Source organism: Haemaphysalis longicornis, unplaced genomic scaffold (genome assembly GCF_048455015.1).
Source record: "Haemaphysalis longicornis isolate Haplotype H1 unplaced genomic scaffold, Haemaphysalis longicornis Haplotype H1 scaffold_1, whole genome shotgun sequence".
Lineage (NCBI taxonomy): Eukaryota > Metazoa > Arthropoda > Arachnida > Ixodida > Ixodidae > Haemaphysalis > Haemaphysalis longicornis.
The window spans coordinates 102,502,606-102,524,297 of NW_027526203.1; the positions used below are offsets into that span (position 1 = coordinate 102,502,606).

Sequence of the window (21,692 nt, forward strand, 5' to 3'; positions counted from 1 at the left end):
TTGCTACGCCTTATCAAAAAAAATGTTTTAGTAAGGTGCAAGCGACTGTGAACGAAGTTTCAACATGTTTGATAGGCCATCAGATCCGCCAGCTTTGGAAACATTTAAAATGTACAACAAAGACTTAATTTCACGTGTACCGATTATAATATATTCCATAACGCCTATACCACGTCGTAAATATTGGTTGCTACCTGCCGCACTCGTTTTCAAAAAACCAACAATAATATTGCCGCTAACCATGCATTGGGTTTGGTAATGTTTTGTTTTTGCCGACCGGCTGCGCCGAGCTGTGTTACCTGTGTTATCGGTGTGCCAAGTGAAGCCCGTGTTCCATTTTTACTTTTAGGCCGCACGTGATATCTCTTTTGATAGGGAGAGCGTTTTGAACTAACGTCAACAGCCTAGAATAACCTGCTTTGATCTGCAGTGTTCTGGATGAAATCGACGGTTCGAGAAACACTCCTACCGAAAGATAAATTCCCGCAGAGCAGACGCCTCGGCATTCGACTCGCCGACGCTGGATTGAGCACGTCAGATTGTTGACTGCTTTGCCGCCTGTGTATTCTTTGAGTTGTTGGGGGAGCACAAGTTCGCTCCAAAAAACTTGTTTTCCTTGAAGACAACTGCGTCGTCGTTGACTTCATGACATCTGGTAGAGGTGCTGGCTACATGCACCCAAAGCCCTTTGCAATTCGAAAAGCAAGCTTCACTCGTACCTGCCCCCGACAGCAAGGCCTACCACTCGAGCACGGTCTACTACCAGAGATAGTTAAGAAGGAAGACTTCGCAACCAGTAACATGGTCAACGAACCCAATGCTCCCGTCGTTCTGCAGCAACCTCGGGAGCCCTCATCATTTCGAGGATCCCATGGTGAAGACCCGAAGAGTGGCTGGAGAAGCTGGGGTACGTCCGAAGTTTCAACCGATGGGATGATGAAGAAACCCTGAGGCAAGTGTTTTTCGACCTCGGAGACTCCGCTCAAGTCTGGTTTGAAAATCATGAGAGCTCGCTAACATCATGGAGCATGTTCAATGCGAAATTTTTCAAAACATTCACAACTGTCGTGCGGAAAGAACGAGCTGAGCTGTTGTTGCAGACGCGAATCGAACACCCCAACGAATGTGTTGTAGTCTTCATTGAAGAAATGAATATGCTGTTCCGACAAGCTGACCCCGAAATGGCAGAAGAGAAAAGGTGCGGTTTCTGATGCGGGTAGTTAAACAAGAGTTCTTCGCTGGACTCATTGGCACCCCCCCCCCCCCAAAACCGTTCCGGAGTTCGTGACCGAGGCTTCGATGATCGAGACGACCCTGTACATGCGTTCGAGGCAGTACGATCGACCACTCAACGCGTTTTTTGCGAAACCCGTCAATGGCCGTAGATTCGCGAAAGAAAACTTACGGGAAACGATGCGCGCCGTCGTTGGCGAACTAAGGAAGCTTTTCCCAACCACGCCGCAACCTCCTGACCGACGTGATCGGAAAAGAAGTCCAACACGCAATGAGGACTTGTACCCCGACGGAAGCACCCCGCGAACCACTAGCCATGACCTACTCCGTGGCTGTTCATCGACCCCGACCTGCTCCAACCCGTCGTCAGGAAGCCCCGCCGTACCGCCATCCACTGTCGTCCGCATGGCCCCCTGCAGCCCAAAAACCAGACGCCGATGAAGACGGACGTATGGCGAACCCCCGATAATCGTCCGCTGTGGTACCACTGCGGAGACGCCGACCACATCTACCGTCGCTGTCCCTACAAGAGGGTCGGTTTGCGAGGGTTCTCTGTCGACGCCTCACGCCCCCGATGCGGCCAGCGCCCTACTGGGATCGAAAAATACATCTCCAACACCAACCGAGGACCAGTGCGTTCAACAGTTCACCGTCGCCCTACCCATGCCAGTCGCCGAGTCACCGTAGCTCTGCTGACTTCTCACGTGGAAGGTCCCCCAGCCCACGTGGGGGAAACAAAGCAGCAACTTCTGGAGGTAAAGTTGCACGACCGCGGAAAAATGAAAACCCTCTAAGGACGCAGCGACTCACTGAAGACCATGATTCACGACCTGCCCTCAGCCCAACGAACCGATCTAACCCTGACCTGAGTCCCGAACATGACGACAGCAAAACGGCCCGACGCGTGCGCGACATGACCGAACCTGCCGCTGAAAATACCGCGAAGAGGACGACGCATAGTGCCTCACCGTCAACTCGTACATGAAGCGACACGACGCCTCGACGCACCCGGAACTCGAGGAAGGCGGCGTCCAACGTCCAGTTGTCTATCGAAGGCTTTTATGTAGTCGCCCTTATAGACATGGGAACCGACTACTTAGTAATGAGCGGACCATTTGCGTCTAAGCTGAAGAAAGTTATGACCAGATGGGACGGTCCGCATATACGCACAGAAGGAGGCCACCTCGTGATGCCAAGTGGAACGTGCACATCGCGCGTCACCATAGACGGCGCAACGTAACCTTCGACGTTCGTAATTTTAGATGCGACGCATCTCTTTCATCGGCCTTGTTCCTCCGGCGTAGTCCGGCGGCGTCCGCATCCCTCCCCCATTCTTCTCGCCACGCCAGCTGCGCGCTAGCGCCGCTCTCACCGCAGCGCCATGTGCGTGTTAGCGCCCGGCTGCGCTCGCTCTGTCGCCGTGCCAGCTGTGCGTGGGTACGGGTTAACACATGCACTTGCGCTGCTCTGCGCTGCTCTCTCTCATTCCCCTCACCATACATATAAAGGCGGTAACTGTGCCGCTCCGCTCAGTCCTTCCGCCGGCGCTCCTCCGATGACATCCTCCGGTGACCGCCGATGATTTGAATTGGCGACTAACAGGCCTGCTATCGCGATGGTCGGCGCAGCCGTAACAAGCACCAGCCACCCCGATAAAAATTTACACCATCTTCCCGCGAGGGGAACCATGGGGTAGATGCGACGCATCGGGGGTGAACATGCTGCGTAAAATATGGACACACAACAACAATGGACACGCGAACATAACGGAAACGCAACGGAAACCCCGATGCGTCGCATCTACCCTATGGTTCCCCTCGCGGGAAGATGCTGTAAATTTTTGTCTAACTGCTCCTGTGACGTAATTATTGCAATGGACTTTTTGACGGACAACGGTGCAATATTTGACCTACAGGCCAAGTCTACAACATTTTCCTCCGATGACTGCATGATGGCGAAACCGAACCCCGAAGACCGTGCTGCTGTAAGGATCGCCGGCGATCATGTCACCCTGCCACCCCGCGCAAGCTTTATGATCAGCGTCTACTGTGAAGATGCGGTTCCTGACGTCGACGCTGCCGTAGAGAGCGAACAAAGGTTGCTTCTCCGCCGCGGTGTCTCTGTCGCAAGAGGCATTGCGAGCTTTAAGCAACGCCAATCCCACGTTTTGGTCACTAATTTTATTGACGAGTACCAGCATTTAAACAAGGGCGCTATAATTGCATTTCTGGAACAAACGCATGAAGTAAGTGACGTGATCGCGGTTGCCGAATTTTAACGCGCACCCGAAGATACCTTTAAGCTTCGGAATCCCTTCAACGTGAATACGGCGTTACCGCAAGCAGAACGGAACAAATTATTGGTTTTGCTGCGTCGCTACAGGGAGTGTTTTTCATTGAACTCAAAACTACGTCAAACACCTCTAGCGAAGCACCGAATGATAACCGAAGAGGGAGCCCGATCTACCAGACAGTCACCGTACCGCGTCTCTTCACACGAGCCGGAAGGCATCCGGACTCAAGTCGACGACATGCTCATTGAAGACATTATACAGCCATCTAAAATCCCCTGGACTGCGCTGGTCGTACTGGTAAAGAAAAAAGACGGCACATTAAGATTTTGCGTTGACTACCGGCGACTGAACAAAATCACCAAAAATGACGTGTACCCCCTGCCACGGATCGATGACGCCCTCGACCACCTCTGCCACGCGAAGTACTTCTCATGAATGGATCTGAAGACTGGCTTGTTTTTCCACTCACTTTGTACAGTAAACCTAGACATAACGAAGCTGACAAAAATTTACAATTTTTGTCACATGCGGGTGTCTAGTTAGGGCTAGCTTCAATGGAGCAGAAACGAAACCAAAATGCTAGAAATCAGTGACGTTGAACTCACCCTTTATTGATTTATTGCACATTGAGAAACTGCGGAATATGCACCTGGTGTTTCCCACCGGCTTAGTCTTTACACTGCACTCTCAAGAAGCGAGGTCAGTTACCCCCGTATTTCCAAACTTAAGTATCGCTTTTGCATTTTGACATTTTAAGGGCGAAGCCTTTTAGGGGCTCAGACTGTCGGAGTGTCATGGCGTCGGCTCATGTCGTTGTCGAGGTCGTCGCGGTACTGAAATACCGAGACTCTCGCTTACGCCTAGCGCTAGAACGTCGTCGTCGTTGCATGCCGTTGTCGATGTAGTGACGGTACTAAAACACCGAGAAAATCTGATTACGCCTTGCGCTAGAATGTGTTGCGTACTAAAAGAACGCACCGGGGCACTCGTTTTCAAACGCCTCGCGCTAGAGCGCTTCGAGCTTCGGAGACACGGGACTTTTACATCAAAGCTGTATACCTCTACCTCCCAATGGTATCATCTCCATTGGCAAAAACACCAAGGCGCCAAGAATACACTCAAACTCTGCGTCCTTTGTCCCCCCTCCCTCCCCCAAGGTTTCGCGTTAGTGGAGATGGCCCGAAATTTTTTCGGTGCTTAACGCTTTTCAATAAACAAAAATCTGCTGAAAGGGCGCCTTTTCGGGAGCATGGCTCTGATCTCCGCACTCAAAACTGTTGCGAGGGTGCTAGCTGCGCTGGTGTACCGCGCGGCGACGTTCCTCTTTCTCGTCTACGGAGAAGGCATTGAAAATGGCGGGCTCGTCTTGAAAAGGCAAAACTTCCCGTTTCATAGCAGCAGAACTCATCAACGATAAACCGACCGCATAGATAGCAGTGGAGACGCGCGACTCGATGTCCACCGCACTCATACGTGGGAAGAAACTGCACTAAAGTACACTTGTGGCTATGGTGACCAGAGAACACGCGAGATCTTTGAAGCTTATTTATGCACGAGCGAGGGGGCGCATGCGTCAGCAAACCGTCTGTCGACTTGTTCACCGAGGAGATGGCATTTCTACAATCTTAACTGTATCTTGTTTTAGTATTCTTCCTGGATTTCCTATATTGCCTGCGCGCAATAAAATTAATTCAGTTGCCAGTCAGCGCCCGTGTTCGTCTCTTTCTCGTCTTCCGAGCCGTTTCTTTGCGCTGTTTTTTGCCTGCCTTCAATACGTGAGAACGCACGGTAGTTCGCGGTGCGGGCTGAATTGGCTAAATGAGTGCAGCCGACTTTTCATCAAACGTGCAAGAAACAACGCGTCCTTCCAGTAGGGGATTCGTTACATCAATGCTGATCGTCGCAACGCCTTCGTGCATAGAGGTCGCAAACACATGGGCTTCAACGGGGGTGGCGAGGGGGAATTAAAAATTTTGTTAAATCCAGGAATTTGTTAAATAGAGATTGTGTAAATAGAGGTTCATTACATCCAGGCTTATCTGTGTTTACCTTCAGGCTGGTGTTCTCGTAGAAATCGTCGACAGTTTGGTAGCCGTACACCGGAGTCGAGTAGCGTTTGTCGAAAGAGGACAGCGTCCAGCACTTGAACACATCTTCAGCGTTGAATATATTGTGCTGGAAAAAGTGACCCTTGTTATTGCAAATTTTAAAGAAAATTGTACTGCGATCACAGGAGGTGAAAGAAAATGCCAGCGAACAAATGGTGATTATTTCGGTTCACCGTTTTCCGTTTAAACAAGCAAAAAAGAAACCCTCAGAGATGCACAAGGGAGCAACGCGTGTTGGGATAAAAGTTTTGCGGGAGTAGTCGATGCGAGGAACTCGATTTTGGCAATGCTTGAATAGCTAGAGTCGGGCGGCACAGTTCTCTGCGCTGTTCATTCGCTCCGGAGGCAATTAGAAGTATGTAGAATAGGATGAGGAGGATCGAGGCTACCACAGTGGTGCTGCAAACATTATAGACCTTGGGGGCGTCGAAGAACAGCTTTGAATAACAGTTTCAACAGTTTGTGTTACTGTTAAAGTAAAGTTATCATTTCATTTCATTTGACTCAGCAGAATAACTAAATCGGAATCACATGAGTCGCGAGGAAATTTTGTGGCACTATGAAGCACGTTGCTGCAATGACGCCATTCTCTTTTAACATTGGCTCAAGTGTGAATACTGAAGTGCCCGTTCCTTCGCAATCTGCGAGATAACCTTAAAGCTTGCTGTTAGCGGCCCTGGTAAAATTGAAGCTTTGAAGGTAGACCTGTGCAAATATTCTAATTACGCTGCGGCCGAAAAGAGGCACAGGATGCTTTTCAAAAATCCAGATTCATTGCACGGCGAAGACTGTATTCCGCCCCACTTAATTTCCGTAGCTTGATTTTTTTAGCGTAACCGTTTTCAGGGTGTTCTGTCTCAACTTGTTTAACATGACGAATTCTGTCTCAACGAATTCCTGTCTCAACATGACGAATTAACATCTCATGCTTAATCATGTCGTTTAAGATAATGTCATGTTAACAGCAATGGTAAAACCGCCATGCCATATCCTCCCAAAAAAAGCGAAACATTTATTACCTCTGTTCATACTCGCTGATCAAATACCGGAGAAATACGCTGATTCTAACATAATGAAACCTCCATCCTTGTCGTAATCTGAATCTTTAAAGGGTAGTGATTCACTACTAGAGTGACTCACTTACTGACTCATGAACGTGCGGAACAAACTACTAGAAGGAACGTATGCTACTACGCTACAAGCTACATGAGTACATTTATCGCTGGAGGTAAATAACGCTCCTCAGGGAGTGAAAATGACTACTACTTCGCCCACCCGCTAACACATCCAGCTCGGTTTGGCTCATATTTTTAACTCACCGAAATTACTCTAAATCTAATGAGGCTTTCGCCCTAATAAACGCGTAATAGCGCTAAGCTGAATTTGAGGCTACGGAACGTTTATTTACGGGTTCCTGAATATGTCGTCCGCCCGTTAAAATATCCAGTTCATTTGGGCTTACAGCTATTACCTATACCAAAGGCGGAAAACAAATTTCAAGGATTTGCCGGAGTTCACTAGTGTAGAGGAAAACAGGAATATTTGTGTTCATACACATTCACTTCTACCATCGAAACCCTTAAATATAGGGATTTTCTTTTTTAAAACCTTGCTGATCGCAATCGCCGGGCAGTTCTGAATGTCTATCAGAGCGTCCCAACTATGCACGACCTCTCTACTACCCCGAGTAAACTGCGCACCCATTCTCGGTTACTCCGTACAAACCGCCACCCCCTCTTCAGTAGAACGCCTATTAGAATCACAACCGCGACACCGGAGATGCTTCCTTATTTAACAGCCTATAGCAGAGGAGATAAAATCTGGTAGGGTGGACGTCGGGTAGGAATGGTATACATTACGCCACTTGCGCCAGCCATCTTTTCTTTAGGCTGGGTGCACTATGTCATGGGAAAATCCGGTGTCCATGGCAGACCAAATTTCCTACGCATGGAACGCAAAATGGCTGCCTCCTCCAAAAATTAAAAAAAAAATCTCAGGCCGTTTCGTCGTGTGATTGTGCCTAACCAGCGGAGCAGTAATGTCATTAGAGAGTTATAGCTGACCGTTTTTGACGGTCGGCTTCGCTCCCGGCGGCCCGCTCTCCGGAACCAGAGCGTCAACATTACAGATAGAGAGTTTTAGCTGACCGTTTCTGACAGTCCGCTCCGCTTCGATAGCAAGCGGGAGCGCCATTCCGCATGCGTGGCGCGCTACCGCGCTAGCTGCGATACAGGAGCGGGGCGCCGCTCCGCTAGCCGGTGCCTCTTAGCGCACCGTCGCGACAGCTTACGCTACCGCACGGAATTCCAGCATGGCGAACTCCGTTTCTTCAGTTGTACAACGAGTGACCAAACCGTGAAAGCGCTTCCGTATAGGCAAATGTGCCACTCACCTCAACGAGCTTCAGAACGGAAGCGAAAGCGTCGACCGACGCGCTAGCCTACTTCCACGCCCGCTGGATGAGAGTGCACGCAGTCGCACGTCAGTCCGCCTTTCATCCAGCGGCCGTGATACTTCTATGCAGCGCCGAGAAAGGCAGCTTTGTCTTGGATGTTCCAACGTTGAACGGTTCATTTTAAATCATTTTGGAGCATTATAGCGTGTCAGCGACCACATTATAGAACAAAGGTGACATAACGCGCTAAACAACGTATTTTACTTTATTTCAGTGACCAAAATAGCAATTGTTATATTTCCTTTGGATGACGATCAGTGACGTGAATGATTCCCCGTTGGGGGAGATACGATTATCACTTAGCTAAAAGTGTTTCTGCTGCTGGCGCTCTGGTCGCGCAGAGCGGGCCACCGGCAGCGGAGCGGATCGTCAAAAACGGTCAGCTGAAACTCTCTAAGTTTAGCTAAGCGATAACAGTATCTCCTCCGACGGAGCATCATTCGCGTCACTGTTCGTGCTCTGTTCACGTGTAAGCAAACCCTCATTCAAACGATATGTAATTATTCATATTTTAGGCACTCAAATAAAGCGGAATGGCTTCTTTATTGCCTTACCTCACCTTCTAAATATAGTTTACTCGCTGACGGGATATAATGGTCATGAATATATTTGAAAGAAGCCGTCCAACTTTCGAATAGCCAAGACACGGTTTCTCCGAGCTGCATAAAATTATGCCCGCACTTTAGTCGACGTATTTCGCTTGCGTTGTAGACGTCGTTGAGGTGCGTGACATATCTGAGCTATTAGGGAGTGCTTTAGCCGTTCAGTGGCTCATGTTTCAACTGAAGAAACAGAGTTCAATGGGGGCAGCCATCTTGGAATTGGGTGTGGGAATATACACTGCCGCGACGGTCCGCTCAGCGATCTCGGCGGACTAAAGGGGACCCGAAACGCATGCGCAATGGCACTCCCGTTTGCTCGGAGCGGATCAGACCGTAAAAAACGGTCAGCTAAAGCTCTGTCGCTTAGCAATGCTGGTCAGAGTGATTCGTTGCCGCTATTGATCTCCATAAAAGTAACTGCTGATGCGTTCTTTTGGAAAACTTCGAATCGATGTATGTGCGCCGCTTGGTGGTCTGTTGGACGTCGTCTATGTGGCATATGGCAAACTAAAAGACTACGTGAAGAAACACGCAAGCCACTGATTTGTTCGTCCCGCTGCATCCACATTGAAATCACCGACTACGATTGCAGGGCTGGTATGATCGTAACGAACCCTCGGTCTGTGCACAGCGCTAGGTTCCCTAAGAACTTTCTAAGAGTTTCGATTGCGCTAATAATACGGACAGATCAAACGCCGGAGACGGTTTCCTTTCAACTCACGTTTTGAAAGGGCGTTTACAAACATACCCACTCAATTGGATCGGCCCGCGACAACGACAGCTGCCATCTGAAGCTAACGGACGCTTCACCCCTTGACAGGGTAAGACGCACAAATTCGATTACAGAACTACGAAGCATACAACACAAAAAACCTCCAAAACGTTATTCGGAGCCCAAAACTCCCAGGAACTGCCAGCGGTCTGTTTGGCCTGTAGTTCTCCCGCGCCAAATCGACGGTTATCAACTTCATCTATTCATCTTATTGTAGAACCCCGATGTTACATTCCTTACTGCTGCGTTTTCCTGGCTGTTACGTTGTGTGCCATTGGTCTCGGCATAGCTCCCATAGGATATAATGTATTGTGAACCCCTCTGTAACGTCGCAACTGTGGGCACGTTCCCGTATAATGCGTCGCAACCTGCCATTCTGAAGCGGCTTCGGCATCGCCAATTTGGCTTTTCATGAGTCTTGGCCAGGCTTTGCTACTGATCTGGCTACAAGAACCCGCAAGCGAGTTGGAGAGGCCGTCACTAAGTGGCCATCTGTCGAAAGTGCTATTGCGATCACCACTGTGCTTACAACAGAAGCTTCACTTCGGAACGCCGGAATTGCGGGATGTTAGCACCGCTGCACTGTTCTACTAGTGCCGTGCAGCGTTTTTATATTAGGTCAGTTGGCAAAGAGCTGGGCAGGTGCTGCCGCTGACCAGGCGGTGGCACTGTCTGGTCGGCGTGCCCCGCCTACGTATGCACGCGTCGGCGTGGCACGCATCATCACTACACATCATCACTCCACGCACCATCACTACTCAGAAGTCGGCCACAATATTAAATTCAGAATCTCTAATAATACTGACACGCCTAACAGCCTTAATCGCAACAGCGGAACCTTGCACCCAATCTATGCACACTGTGTGCGTCACGTTTTAAAGCCTAGTTAACACCTTTTTGTCTGCAATAAATTCATCGGAAACAAGGCTTCCGTGCGGGAACCGAAACGTCTTTTAAGTTTTTCTTTTTCATTACTTGGTCGGTCGCCTCTTTCTCTCACAAATGTACCCTGCCGACCAGACGGGCGTCCGTCTGGTCAATAAACAGTTAAACAGCTAAAAACACACAGGTCTGAAGAAGCAACGGGACAGCCCTAAATTCAGATGCATTAAAAATGCGCGTGTCCTCCTTTTCCCAAACTTGACTCAGATTTCTGCCTCTAAATCTGCTTGCATTAAAAGCTCAGAACATGAAACTAATGTGCAGCGTGCCGTGCGTAAGCCGTGTGTAATCAGTTCAAATCTCGCTCCGGAACAACACGAGAGATTTTGCTCGTGAGAGCAAACGAGCAACCTTATAATAATAGAGTTCCAGGTATCTATGAGCTTTCCGTTCTGATGACATGCCTTCTGGCAAACAAGCCGTGCCCAAAGCAAAGCTTTGGGCACGGCTTGTTTGATTTTTTGATTGGTCGCCGGCGACTTGATTGTCCGATCGGCACAGCGAGCAGAATTCCCATTGGTCGCTGCAGGTACTCACAGCTGCCCGCACAACCTCCTTGTTCTCCTGTAGACAATGGACGAGCCCGCGCGTATAGCAGACGTTGAGGATCAAGTTAGAGCTCCACTTCTGGAGGGCGCGCACTGCGACGCCCGCATGGAAGGGCGGTGACACGACCACCGCGGCGTCGACCTGGGCTTCTGCACCCCACTGGGACAGGTAGAGCGACACGAGCAGGCCGCCCAGGGACATGCCGACAGCCACGAGGCAGTCGTCGGGGTACCGCTTACGAACCTCAGACACCACCTGCAAGAACCTCCGGTAAGGTGCGACAAGTAGTGGAAGGCGACACGTGGAACCTTACGCAATCACCTAAACGCGAACTCGCCGCTCCAGTCACAACATGCAATCTAAATAATGGGCTCTTGTGGATTTTTGTGAATCTTCAGGGGCGTATTCCTTCTGCTGCCTACTGCCTCAAAGGACTTCTCGCTTCCGACTTGTAATCCTAAATGCATTGACATGTATTTGAACATATCTTAGAAACACCGGTAGCAGTCGTATACCCTACACCTTAATGAAAACCAAACGCAGTGAAGCCGATGGGAATGCATGCATTGGGGGGTTCGTGACAACGGCGCTTTTTTCAAAGACTTCGAAATGCAAGAGAGAACGAACGCTTTCAGTGAGCCGAAAAGGAAAATGTAACCTGTGTTTATTTAACAAGGCGAACTTTTGCCCACAAGCAACGAGCTCCGGGTATGCTCGACGGTCTTCTTCCTCTTCCTCTTCGTTCGGAGCGGACCGCTCGTCCTCTTCCTTGACGCGCCGACGCAACGCAGGCGCACCGTAGTGGAGCGCTCCCTGGGATTACTTTTAGCCACCTGAGGATGTTTAACGTGCGCCTAAATCTCGTACACACGGGCGTTTCTGCTTTTCGGCTCCGTCAGAACAGCGGCCGCCACGGCATGCAGTCGAACCTGCGACCTCGTGCACAGCAGCGCAATGCCTGGGACACTCAAGTGAATTTCTCAAGCTCCCGGTTTTGCTTGCACTGCGTAGACTGGCTCAAATTAGCACGCTTTTCATCGTTTATCCGGTCGATAAGTCGGCAATTATTTTATAAAGCGCGAAAGAATGAAAACTACCATGCGCGGTATGCGGCGGCCTCTACAACTACAGTCTGTGACGACGGGAGGAGATGCACCTTGATTGGACGATGTCCAAGGTTAGCATACAAACAAGTTTCGATTTCGTGTCTGTAAAACAACATGCTTGACATCCGACGGCATCGTTGGATGGGCATTCTTGATATCTCAGTAATTGTCGTACCGCGCTTCTGCAGTGTTGTTGGCTGTAAAATGCCTAAGATAAGCCTCCCACGACGGCTTGGAATCGTAGAAATCACTATCCGAGGCCTAGGCATTGGGTGAACGCCGTCCGCGTCACCGCAGACGCTCAAATGCCTTGCGCTTTTCCCCCATATTTGGAGCTTACCTCACTCATGCCTGTATCGTAAAAAGCGTGTTCGCACAAGGCCAAGGATCTGTTGATTCTGCCGTGTGCCCACTGCCTGTAAGCAGTCGGTGCTTATGGCAACAGAACGCCAACGAGAACTCGCTAGCGCGTCCCTCTCGGCGTGCGCACGTTCTGTGAACTAGTTCGTGGAGCACTGAACGTTACGGCCCAAAAATGGTGGCCTCAGTATAGAAAACACCGGCCGAAAACGAAAAAGTCAACGTACAAAAAAAAAAAAAAGAAAACAATGTACACGCAGGAATTCCAAATTGTGACTTCCGAAATGACATACCTAGCGCTCCAGACCCGACCACGGGTTTTTTTTTCTTTTATTAGCTGCTTGGCGACAACACAAAACATACTGCCCAGTACACAAATTAGTAGCTCCAGCCACCAATCGGCTGAAGGGAGTGGCTGAAAACATCTTAAATTGCGCTAGAACATCCAGAATGGGTAACCACTCAGGTTCTTCCGGCATGGCTCTATAAGCTTCTCTTCTATAAGCAACGCTTTCAATACAGTACTCTCGCACTGAGCGAGCATTCTCTTCGGAATTTTGAACCGCCTTGCGAGTTTTCCATATAGAATGCAGACTAAGTGCCATGAACATATCAGGGCACGCCTCCCTCATTGTTTACGGGCAAAAAGTGCATGCCATAAGCCGTTAATGGTAAGTCTTTTTTCAAAGTTCGTTGGATGATGTCCCAGGGGAACACCGCATCCCAACAGTCCAGAAAGATGTGCTCACTTGTTTCCAGCTTTTTGCATAATCGACAGTTAAGTGTCCATGGGTGTACATATAGTCCTTTTTCCTGCAGCCAGGGTTTTAGCGGTAGCTTGGAGCTATGAAGTTTAAAGAATAACGATTCAGCCGATGAAAGTACTGGCATTCGTTTCACTCTTTTTAGAACATCTTTTTCTGAACCCACTGCATACAACTGACGATAAACCGGAACAGGTAGACACACATCAGTCATATCTTTGTACAAACGTTTGCGTGGTACACTACTCAAATACTCCGAGGAAAACCTTACCCTTAAAATCCTAAAAGCATCCATTACTTCGCGCAAGAACCCACGCACAAGTACACATCTCATTTCAGAAGATGAAACTACATAGTCTTTAATAAAATCACGTAGTGGGGCTTGTACCACAGTACGTAGAATGCAATCTCTCTGATCTCTCAGAAACATAAACCTAGAAACTATTTGTCGGATATACAAATCTGTCTGTCCCAATCCACCTTTTTCACCAAGCGAAACAAATTAGTTGCTGCAATATTAGTTGCTCCAATATTGAAATTGAAGAAAGATCGATGGAGTCCGCATTTCAGGAAGCCGCGCCTTCCCGCGGCCTTGAAAGCACCGTCGGAACATGCTCTGTTGTTCCTCCGGGTGCACGTCAGTGTGAGTGCATTCCTTACGCACAGGTAACAGGGAGGGCTGGTGATCGCGTTGTACTGACTGGGCACAACATTGAGAGAGGGGCTACTTGAGGGGTGCGGGGTATGACCTGAGTACAAGAAATAGGAAAAGGTGCTGGGGCAAGGTGCTAGACTACGGCAGAGTTCAAATTTGGGTCGTTTTCTAACGTTAGCCACGTTCGGGCCCAATGGGCGAGCGATAGGGAGGGTGTAAACAGGGTCAGAGAGGCGATAGGAAGGGAGAAGGGAAGTATATCCTAGTGGAAGTAGATTTAAAAAAGGGTGTTGTGGATTCCGAGTAGCCTGGCCTACAAAGGAGTTCACGCGTCCCGCAACGCCCTGCATGAACTCCAGGCCAGGCCTTCAGACGTCCCGAGGTCCACATTCCACCAGGTATTCCTCCTTCACCGATGGGTCGTCCAGTCCTTCGCCAGCCTAGACCCTTCCGCCCATCCGCACCCCCCCCCCCCCCCCACGCGTCCTCATCACTATACCTCCTATACCACAACCAGGTACAGTGTAGTGCCCCATGTCCACGTTGTCTGGATGTCGTGTCCGTGTGATGAAGGATCGGAGAATCTTGACAGCTTGATGAAGGCTACCAACACGAAAGTAGTAGCGGCTTGGCTGCCGAGCCTCGGAGATTACGGGGAAGTGCAGCATGCTGGTATGGGGGAAGAGGAGGGGCTGAGCCTATAGCGGTTGCTTCTGCTCTCACGCTTTTGGTGTTGGATAAACTGGCCGATGTGAGTATGTTCCCCGCGGATTGGTAAACTGATGGGACACTGGGGGTGGAGTTGAAGACAGGAACTTCTGTGCATCAGGGCTGGTCATTGTTGGCTCGAGGAACGTCGGCAGAGGTGGGCACTCCAAGCCATGACGTGCGCTGTGGGCTTAGTTATACTCGGCGTGAATGTGGCGCAAAGTTGAAATCACTTTAAGGAGGGCAAGGAGGGTGAGGGGCTGGATGTGTCGGCTGGTGGACTGGTTCGACGGCCCGGGTCTCAGATATAACGCTCAATCGGTGCAAAGGCGAGACGGGAGAGTTTGTGAGCTTGCTTCACTCCTTGGGGTTCGGAAAGGGTAATTGGGCACATGTAACGAGAGTATCTTGTTGATTGGAGTAAAAGTTTGTAAACCGAGAGCGATTTTGTGCACCTTGCAGTTGAATGTTTTGCTTTTAGAGTGGTTTGGAGGTTTGAGCTGGGCGTATGCGGTGGCAACATAAGAGGTACCTGGATAATGCGGCGAGTGTATTTTTTTAGAAAACCGTTCCGCTGGGCGCAAATGTGATTAATGAGATATATTCTTTGTGTGATGGGAATGTGTACTTACGCTAAGACAGCAGTACCTGAGCCGTCTGCCTGGATTGGCCCACCCAGTACTCGGAGTGTAAGGACTTGAGGGACGGGGGCAGGGTGTATGGGTCGTCACTGTGGGATCCGGTGTGGGTTGCGGTGCCAGCCACACGTGCGGGCTCAGGGAATGAGAGGTGTGGACTTCTCGAGTTTACACGTGAGTCCTCGTATGGCGACGTACCAGGGCGGTGGTGTCAATGGCCACTTGGAGGTTGTCTTCATGCTACGCAGGAGACCTCTTGAACCCGCATGTTGTAAGAAAGCATGAAGTTCCAGGAGTACACAGGGCGATAGTGACTCCTTCACTTGCATCAGATGGACAGCACACGCATAGTGGTTCATTTGGGGTTTAGTGTTTGAAGCTGTCTGTCCCCGGCTTCAACGAGAAAGCAAAAGCTGCGACGCAGTATTTAAACCTAATGGTCGAAGTAGTGGTCTGATTATTGCGTTAAAATGTTGCTAATGACAGTTCAATCGTAAGGGGGAGTACGGAACATTTTCTGTTCCAGCAGTACTACTGTTATATCACTCCGTGGGATGATGCAATGATGCGGAATTTAGTTGTATAACTTCCGAATGGCGTTATGCAGTGTTTTCTGCATCACATGAAATTTTTTTGTGCTAAAATGGCATAATTGAATTTTCTTCACTTGGCATTTTGAACACGTTTCTACACCTGTTTGGCGGTATTACAAAAGGCGACTTCGCCCTGTTTTAAAGATAACGTCCGATAGCCTTCCCCGTTATCGCAAATAACTTCGACCATAACGTTGGGATGGCGGTCAAGTACTTAATTCTTGGTCACTGCAATGTTGTCAACACAAATTCAGGTTCACGGCCTCCGTGACATTAGCGAGAACGATGGCCTTCCGGGGAAGGCAGCTCGGAAGTGTACGCTGCATACAGAATGTGCAGCAGCGACTTTGCTGCGCACAATTTCATTGGTTAAGGGCACGCACGGCAGAAAAAAGTCTAGGGACATCTAGGTTTTGGTCTTAAGGTAGCACTAAGGTTTAGGTCTTGAGATAGCGACAGCACTACATCGACGCCGAAGGAGCTGTTTGTAACAATGCTGCTGCGTTTACGTTTTCTGCTTTTGAAGCATAAATGTCACCTAAGAGAGCAAGGCCAGTCTCAATTGTGTTAAATCGCTGCTGCGCAAGAAAAACAGACGCCATCGATACTTCGGTAGCTGACATGTGGGCCGGAAAGGTTGCGGCTGCTTGATGTTGGAAAGTTTTAGTCAGACGACACTGTCAGTAGGTCAAAGTGCTTACTCCTTCAAGTCATGGCGGGTCTGAACGTTTGGTTTTTGCTTAGAGAAAAGTAGAAAGGTATTTTTCATGAGTAAGACATAGTGGGACTACACTCCAACTGGGTGGGCCAATCCAGGCTGACGGCTCGGGTGCTGCTGTCTTTGCGTGACTATACATTCACGCTTCAAAGGAAAGTTTGACATCCACCTGAATGCAACCGTACGGCTAGAAAGGAAAGCTACAATTCGCTCTCGCGCCACAAACGACTATCCTCCTGGTTAGCTCAGTTGGTAGAGCGACTGCTCCGGCTAAGCGGTGGTCCCGGGTTCGAATCCTAGATCAGGAGGCATTTTTGTTCAACTGCGAAGTTTCTATGAAAGCTGTATAGCTTTCCTTTGTAGCCGTACGGCTGCATTCAGGTAGATGTCAAACTTTCCTTTGCAGAGTCTTACTCCACCTAGGGGATTTCCCCTAAATTTGGTCGATTACATTCCCGCCTATCTTTAGACGACGAGCTGGTGAAAGCTGCCTCCAATTTCTCCGCAGAAGTGGGATATGTAATGGAATATTCCACTGAGGGAACAATCGTCGCAGTGGACTACCCGGGCAATCTTTGTGACTGCATGACCCTCCTACACATAAGAACCCATGAAGCTCAAATTAGAGCAATCCTGTTGACAATCAAGCTTGCGAAGCTATCAATTAGAAGAACAAACATCCTTAGAGCCTCTTATTGCAGCGTTTCAAACATTATTACATATGCGATACCTACACGCTTCGGAAAGATTCTCGCAGCAACCGTGATGGAAATTCCGATGACATGGACACCTGGTACGAGGGTCTGGAAGAGATTGAGGCTACTGACCAAGAAGCAGGTGAACTCCCCGTGCTTCTTGTAACAACATATTCCACACAAGCGGAATGTGTTGGAGTTCTCCGCTGGGCATACCGTTGGTCATGGCTAGGTTGCGAGGACGAGGGTGCATGTTATCCGCGTGTAGCACAGGTTTTAGTCAGCGCCGGACGTTTCCTACCAAATAACTTCGCCCATGTAGATTTGTGAATGTATAGATTGGTTTATATCCTGCGCAGAGTTTGCGATTCCTCAGCCTTGAGAGCACCTTGTGACACCCGAAGGACCGTGTTTATAGGCTTAGTAAGAGGAGATGCTCTCCATAGTTTTTCATTAGGGGAGTGCGGCAGTCGTGGTCCCAAGAACCACGGTGAGTTCACGTTCTTCTTAGTCAGCCCCCTCAATTCCTTCCAGACCCTCACACCTAGTGTCCGTGTGATTGGAATTTCCATCACTGTGGGTGCGAGAATCTTTATGAAGCGTTTAGGCATCGCGTCTGTAATCACATTTGAAATGCTGTAATAAGAGTCCCTAAAGATGTTTGTTCTTGTAACTGATAACTTCGGAAGCTTGATTCTCTAGAGGATGGCTCTAACTTGCGCTTTTTCCGTTCTTATGTGTAGGAGGGTCATGCAGTCGCAAAGATTGCCAGGGTAGTCCACTGCGACGATTGTCGCCTCAGTACATTGGTACATTCTGGCGTCTGTGTTTGCATGGTCTGTGTTTGCAGTGTTTGCATGGTTTTGGAACTTTAATGGAATGAATTTGATCCTGGCTTCTCGCGCGTCCTTGTGTAGGGTTTGGAGTCGCTCGACGGTGGCATGTTCATCATAACGTCCACTTTCTACTTCGGGGATGGCAGGGGGGTGCACTTCTCTTGCGTACAATTTTTTCGCACCAATTTTTCGTTGCAAACGCTTCTTTTGCGAAAGGAGAGTGAGTGGCTTCCCTGATGTTATCAAATGTGTTATACAAACATAATTTCGGCGACTTTTCGCCGCCCGTGAGAAGTGGGAGTTCGAGGGCTGCCTTAAATGCTGTTGCTCTGATGAAGGCCTTTTTTGGCGGGTTTATTTGGGTGATTGATTGACTGTGAGGTTTAACGCACCTACGCAACACAGGGCATGAGGCGCGCCGTAGGGGAGGCCTCCGGATTACTTTAAACCACGTGGTGATCTTTAACGTGCGCCGAAATCTCGAACGCAGGGGCGTTTTCTCTTTTTCGCCTGGATCAGAGTTTTCTTCGGTAAGGGTAGTTTCCGGTGCGGCTGGCTCTACGATATCCGGCTCATAATCAATGTCCGCATGAGTCTCACCGTTTCCTCTTTCAGTCTTGCTGTTCCTCTGGTTGCGCTGTTTACAATGTGAACTAATTCGGTAAAGATTGCGTGTTTTTTGGAGATCGTGAAGACGGCTCTGCCACTTCTGTGCAGGGCCATGCCGAGGATTCTTGCGGGAGCGTTCTTTCGAATTTCCTCCTTAAATATTTTTACAGTTCTTTTACCTTCATGTCGTGGCGCTGTTACCCGTTTACCACACACAGCTTTCAGCAGCGACAGAGCCACCGGAAATTATATAAGTAAACAAGAATGGGGTGGTGATTAAGCACTGTATACTGGGCTTTATTTCTTACTGGGAGGCATTTTAGTTCATTTCTGCTTATAATGTAGACCTTCCTTGGTTTTTTGGCACTGGTAACAACCGTCTGCGCCCTTTTTTGTTCTACGACACACGTTGGTGCGGGAATCAGTTACGATGAGAACGCCGCTTCAGTGGGATAGTGTCAGTTGAGGGCAAGGCTGACGATAGTCTACCGAACTTTCAAGGACAGAAGTTCGCTGCTGAATTCATGTTTCTTTTTTTTGTCTCCACGGTACAACCTTATTTCCTTGTTGTCTTTATTTTCACATTGCAGTTGCTGCTGCGCGTATTTCAATTCATGCGACCCTTCGCATCTCCCTGCCTCCGTCCTACTTCGGGCTGGCGGCGATGACGTACTTCCGCGGACGCTTGATGAGCACAACTGACAGAGGACGGCTAGCAGCCGCGTGAAAATCGAAAAATCAGCCTAATAACACTATCGCGTTAGAAGTGGTTGTGCCTAAGGTTTTCGTGCGACAGCCTTAGTCAACAATGTTGGCCGTAAATACGGCGTCCATGACTCACAAAATATGGCCGACGGATGGCACTCAAAGCGGTCGAAGCACGGCACAAACAATGTGGCCCATATGGCTAAACAATTTGGCTAAAATAATAATGAATGGGTGAATGAATGAAGGACCCTATAGATCTCAGAGAAGCTCCTATAAACAAGGTAACTGATTGAGCTCTAAAAGAAGCTGGGTCAATTTTACGTCCAATGGGATTCGAAGCAGGGTGCTCCACAATGTGAGAGACGAACAGAGAACCCTTCTGCAACTCGAGCTTGAGGAAAGAAGGTGAACCAAGCGAGTGGTTGTGCAACGTGTGTTACAGACAGGTACTCAGTTCTGCAGAAAAAAATACAGCAGAGTAGCAAATGCCGAAGTACCATTTAGGGGATAGCAAAGCATGTATACAGGGTTAGCACGGTATATTGGTCGATCCTCTGAGTCACAGAAATCGAAAGAAGACGAAAACGCCGTAAAGGGAAATAGTAATTAAGATATAAGAGGACGCATACGTATCAGTGGGCACATGGCACTGTAGGCACCCCGTCATTACCCATTGCCTTCGACGGGACGCTTGTTCTACGAATTTCGTTGTTGCGGTGTATGCGGAGGTGCACTCTGAACCGCTTACGTTAACAGCAAGTGTGAAACATGGCAGCGTGAAAAGTAGCGGCATATCGGTTTCCGAATTAAACTTTATAGGTTACGCATTCACTTCATCATAAGGGTTGTTTGAGTCTTTGAGAATATTTGTTACAGAAAACAAAACATTCCTTCACATAAAAGGTTTTTTTTTAATTTAACGGTGTCTTAATGAAATTTCGTAATGAAATCGACAGCCTCCAACACGACTGCATGCGGAACACCACTTGCAAATGTATGCCTTATTCCAGAATTGGAATAAGTGAATCTTCTCGATTTCAACCCCACACAAGCCTGATAAGGTTTCTTTTAGCTACCCAACCTTTGCTAGGATGATAGGGCCCACAATTCTGCTCCCGCCAATCTTCTAGCGAGGCGTGCTACCATACCGAACCATGAAATGCCCGTGGCGATTTCGGCCGTTAAAGGAACCCTTGGCAGCAGAGGATTAAATTAGTTCAAAAAATGTTTATTGATTCATATACACCTTAGACACACAAGAAATTTGCACTTTAACAACCACAAAATCAGCAAAACAGTTCATCGGGCCAACTAATTCTGCTTCCGTGCTTTGAAGGCGAAAGCTTCGCGGTAGTAATTAACAACTTTTATACTGCTGCATTGTAATTGTGCCCCTTTCCTTGCTTTCGTTTCTGTTTTGGCACGAATTACTTGGACCGGGTTCTTTTCTGCTACACCGTGCTTCCCATTCTGCGTGCGAATGACGTCAGCAAGCTGACTGGCACACGCCACATCTTCCCCAGGAGATCGTGCTTCTATGTGGCTCGTGAGCGCCTGTTCTACTCCCGTGCCATCCCGTTATTGGGTTTCATGTGCAGACTCAGGCGATTAGGCGTGTCGTAGTGGACGGCTCCGGATTTATTCTGACCACCATGTGCAGGTGCCACGTGGCACGCTTTATTCTACTACTTTTACGTATCCTATTCATTGTACGGGAATTTAGTCGAGTGGGCCCGTCATCCGTTCAGAGATCCCTATTCGTGGCCAATTCTCAAGTGGCTACATGCTAAATAAAAGCGAAAAAAAAAACGCGGGACAAAGAGAGGAACTACACAGGACGAGCTCTTACAGTCCCTCATCCTGTGTAGTTCTTCTCTTTGTCCCGCGTTTTTCTGCTCTTTAATTAGCATGTCTCCATACCAACTTGCCAATAGTCGGTTCTACTAAGATTCATCTCAAGTGGGTAAGTACCACAAAGAAAAGAACAACAGCAACAGCGGCAAATTTTGTCCTACCGCCAGCATTTTGACCATCCCGTGATTGGGTATGCGCCAATAACAAGGGAACAACAAAACCCACCACAAGAACAACTGCTGCTGGAAGACTATGTCCAGGGGAAGCACACTACTAGCGCTTTGAACGGCTGTTGTGGAGAGCCGGGATAAAATGCCTGGGCACCCCACATCGGCTTTTCATTCCTCTTCGTCAGCGGGGGAAATTTGTTGACTGGCCAACGAGAAAAACAACGTCAGTTTTTCGAAGAACCAGGCACTTAAGGCCTGCACCATAAATTCGAGAGCTGTTCAATTTTGAATTTCTTCCCTTTGTCATAATCGTAAAACCTTGCT

General features: G+C 48.8%; 1 protein-coding gene across 1 annotated transcript in view; it reads right to left on the reverse strand.

Moving 5' to 3' along the window:
* The window catches only part of LOC144144559 (protein ABHD1-like), a 69,513-nt gene that overhangs the window by 15,301 nt on the left and 32,520 nt on the right, over positions 1-21,692 (reverse strand). Inside the window, exons 4-5 of the mRNA XM_077676093.1 lie at positions 10,946-11,209; positions 5,576-5,701 (exon numbers count right to left, since the gene is read on the reverse strand). Coding sequence (XP_077532219.1) covers positions 5,576-5,701; positions 10,946-11,209 — 390 coding nt within the window. The remainder of the gene's footprint in view (positions 1-5,575; positions 5,702-10,945; positions 11,210-21,692) is intronic.